This window comes from Pygoscelis adeliae, unplaced genomic scaffold (genome assembly GCF_000699105.1).
Source record: "Pygoscelis adeliae isolate BGI_AS28 unplaced genomic scaffold, ASM69910v1 Scaffold197, whole genome shotgun sequence".
In the NCBI taxonomy this organism is placed as follows: Eukaryota; Metazoa; Chordata; class Aves; order Sphenisciformes; family Spheniscidae; genus Pygoscelis; species Pygoscelis adeliae.
In genome coordinates, this window is record NW_008825105.1 from 2363545 (window position 1) to 2366168 (window position 2624).

The 2624-nt window shown below is 54.8% G+C and overlaps 1 protein-coding gene across 2 annotated transcripts in view; it reads right to left on the reverse strand.

The window, feature by feature from the left end:
* Positions 1-2624, reverse strand: part of GRM4 (glutamate receptor, metabotropic 4) — an 18552-nt gene that overhangs the window by 3516 nt on the left and 12412 nt on the right. Inside the window, exon 6 of one of the 2 annotated variants that reach the window (XM_009327409.1) lies at positions 600-623. In XM_009327409.1, the coding sequence (XP_009325684.1) occupies positions 600-623 (24 nt within the window). Of the gene's footprint in view, positions 1-599; positions 624-1042; positions 1174-2624 lie in introns of those variants that run through there. The other variant, XM_009327408.1, reaches the window with a different exon arrangement.

Sequence of the window (2624 nt, forward strand, 5' to 3'; positions counted from 1 at the left end):
AGACCCAGAACGGCTCTGTAGGATCCAAAAAGGGTCAGGTGGGAAAGGAAGAGAGGAAACAGGGGAACATGGAAACATTGGGGTTAAATAAATGAAGGGGTGGGGAGCCAGGGTTGGAAATGTTGGCAGTATTGCATCTTAAACATCAGACTCGACTTGTTGCATGGGCCAGGTGCACCCGGCGAGGCCTTCGGCTCACTTCTGCTGTTTCCCCAAACACAGGAAGGCTGTGCTGGTGCCCTGACCCACATTTCGGGGCCCGAGCACAGCCTCCCTGTGCCAAGCCCTCCCAGCACTCATGCACGTTCCAGCAGCAACCTGCCAGCACCCCAACTCAAAAACATCACCAGAGACGGAGCCCCCGTGCCCTCTTCACCCTCCCTCTCTCCTCCCCAGCACTCGCAGCACGCTCCACCAGCCGCAGGGCGGGAGCTCCAATGCTGTGGTGATGGGCACAGCAAGGACACCCACTCCCAAGGCCCGGCCCGGGGCACCCTCCACTCCCCCGTCTCCCTTCAACAGGTAATTCCCACTCCCCAGCTGGCTCCCTGGGCCGTTGTCATGTAAGTCACATATTACACACCGACGTTGCCTTTCTGCAGTCAAAACTAATTTCACGCTCACTGTCCAGGACTAACAGTGACAGATGTTTTGCAAAATGAAAGCCCATTAATCTGACTGTAGAATAATCCATTTTTCTACGGAAAGCGTTTGGCAGGCTCCTCACAAGCCGAGGGCATCTGAAGCAGGCAGCAACGGGAGGCGAAGAGACCCTCTCCCTCCACCCATCCCCACCTCTCGCCCCCGAGCAACACGGGAGGCCGGGTGAGCAACCCCCTCCATGAGCATCCCTGCTCCCTCAGCATCCCTGCTCCCGGCACAGGGCTCCGTCCTCTCCAGCATCCTCTCTACCACATAGCTCACTTGTTGGGTCTCTCCAGGCTGAGCAGGGAGAGGGCTCTGGGTCTTTGGGTGCCTTTGCACGCACCCTTTTTTCTTCTCCAGCTGTGCTCAGATGTCAGGGCTGTTTTGCATGTCGCTAACAAGGTTTTAGAAGGAGGCTTAAGGCAGTTGCTGAACTTTATCCCATGGCTCAGTCACAGCGTGGTGTCCGGGGTTTCTTCTGCAGTTGTTTCACGCATGGGATTTTAGTGCTGTGCAAGGTGGCAGGACCTGGAGGAGCCAAGGGAAGCCTGGGGAGTGCAGCATCAGCGAGGGCAGGGGGTCCCCACCTCCCCAGTTGCACATGCTTAACTTGGGGGATCACTTTCTGGAGTCAATACAGCAAAAAGGTGACCAAGGACAGAAGCTGAGCACAGAGGCTCTACATGGCTCCCCTGGGAGAAGGTGCATGGAGGCAGCTCCGACCCATGAGCGAGAGCCAGCGGGAGGCAACAGCTCCCAGCCGGGGCTGTCATCCCACCCCAGGACCTGCGGGTCCAGGTGTGACCATGCAAAGAAACATTTCACTCTCTTCTGCTTCAGAAACAGACGCACAGGTCCAAAAGTGTTTCAACTCAACCCAAAAGGAAAAAAGCAACAAAGCTTGTTCTGAGTCAACCAAAAAGTTTCGTTTGTCCCCAGAATAAAACCTATTGCTGTCACATGCGCTGGTTTGTTTGTTCCACCTTCTCTCTATATGCACGCAGAGTCAATCTAGGCAGTTTTTGGAAATAAAAATGTCATTTCATCAAGGAAAGTCAAAACATATCTCTGTGCCAGAATATCTGCTTTTTTTTTGCTTTTTTTTTCCCCCTTTTTTTTCCTTCCCTTTTTTTTTTTTTTTTTTTCCTTTTTTCGCTGAGACTCTCCGGACGTTGCCGCAGGTGTCCTGGACTGTAAGGACCAGACTTGCTGGGAATGAGGGCAGCACTGGGACGCCAACGCCAGGCACTCCAACCTCTGCCCCAGGGAACCGGCGCAACTCGTCTCGGCACCAGTGTGACACCCCGTGGGACACGGCTGAGGCTCAGCAGTCCTTCACCTCCCCGGCTCCCCCGCCTGCCCACCCTCCTGGTCCTCAGCAGATGCCTTTCGGAGGAGCCTCACTTTTCAATCCAGCAATTTCTATATTTCCTGTCTCAGCAGCGACTCCCATCAGACAAGACGTCTCCGTTCATGCTTCCCCCTACGCGCCTGGGTCGGGGCTCCAGCCCCCAGTGCCACCGGGGACTCCCCTCCGCCAAGAGCCTGGGCAGCCCCAGTGGCACCAGCTCCAGGCTCCCCAAGCTCCCCCCATCTCTTAGCCCTCCTCAAACCCCTGCAGCGCTTTTGGGGTCTCACAGAGCCACCGTGGCTACTTTCACCCTAATTATGCATTTGCCAGAAACAGCCCCGTTTTCTGCAGCTTGCGCTAACCTTAACAGCTTTGCATCACGCCGCAGCAAGCCCCTTTCCAGCTCAGAGAGGAATATTTTTAGCCTGGAGTCTGAACACAGCCACGAAGCACTGCACAGTTAACCTTTTGCCACATCAAAAAATGACCATTTCTCATGATTTTGGCTCCTAGTCTCTTAATTGGTTTCCAACCCAGAACCCCACTTTGCCCCTCCGTTAATGACACTTGAGCTTCCTCAAGAGCCCTTTGAGGTGTGCGCTGCAGTTGTAAAAGAATTTACAGCTCC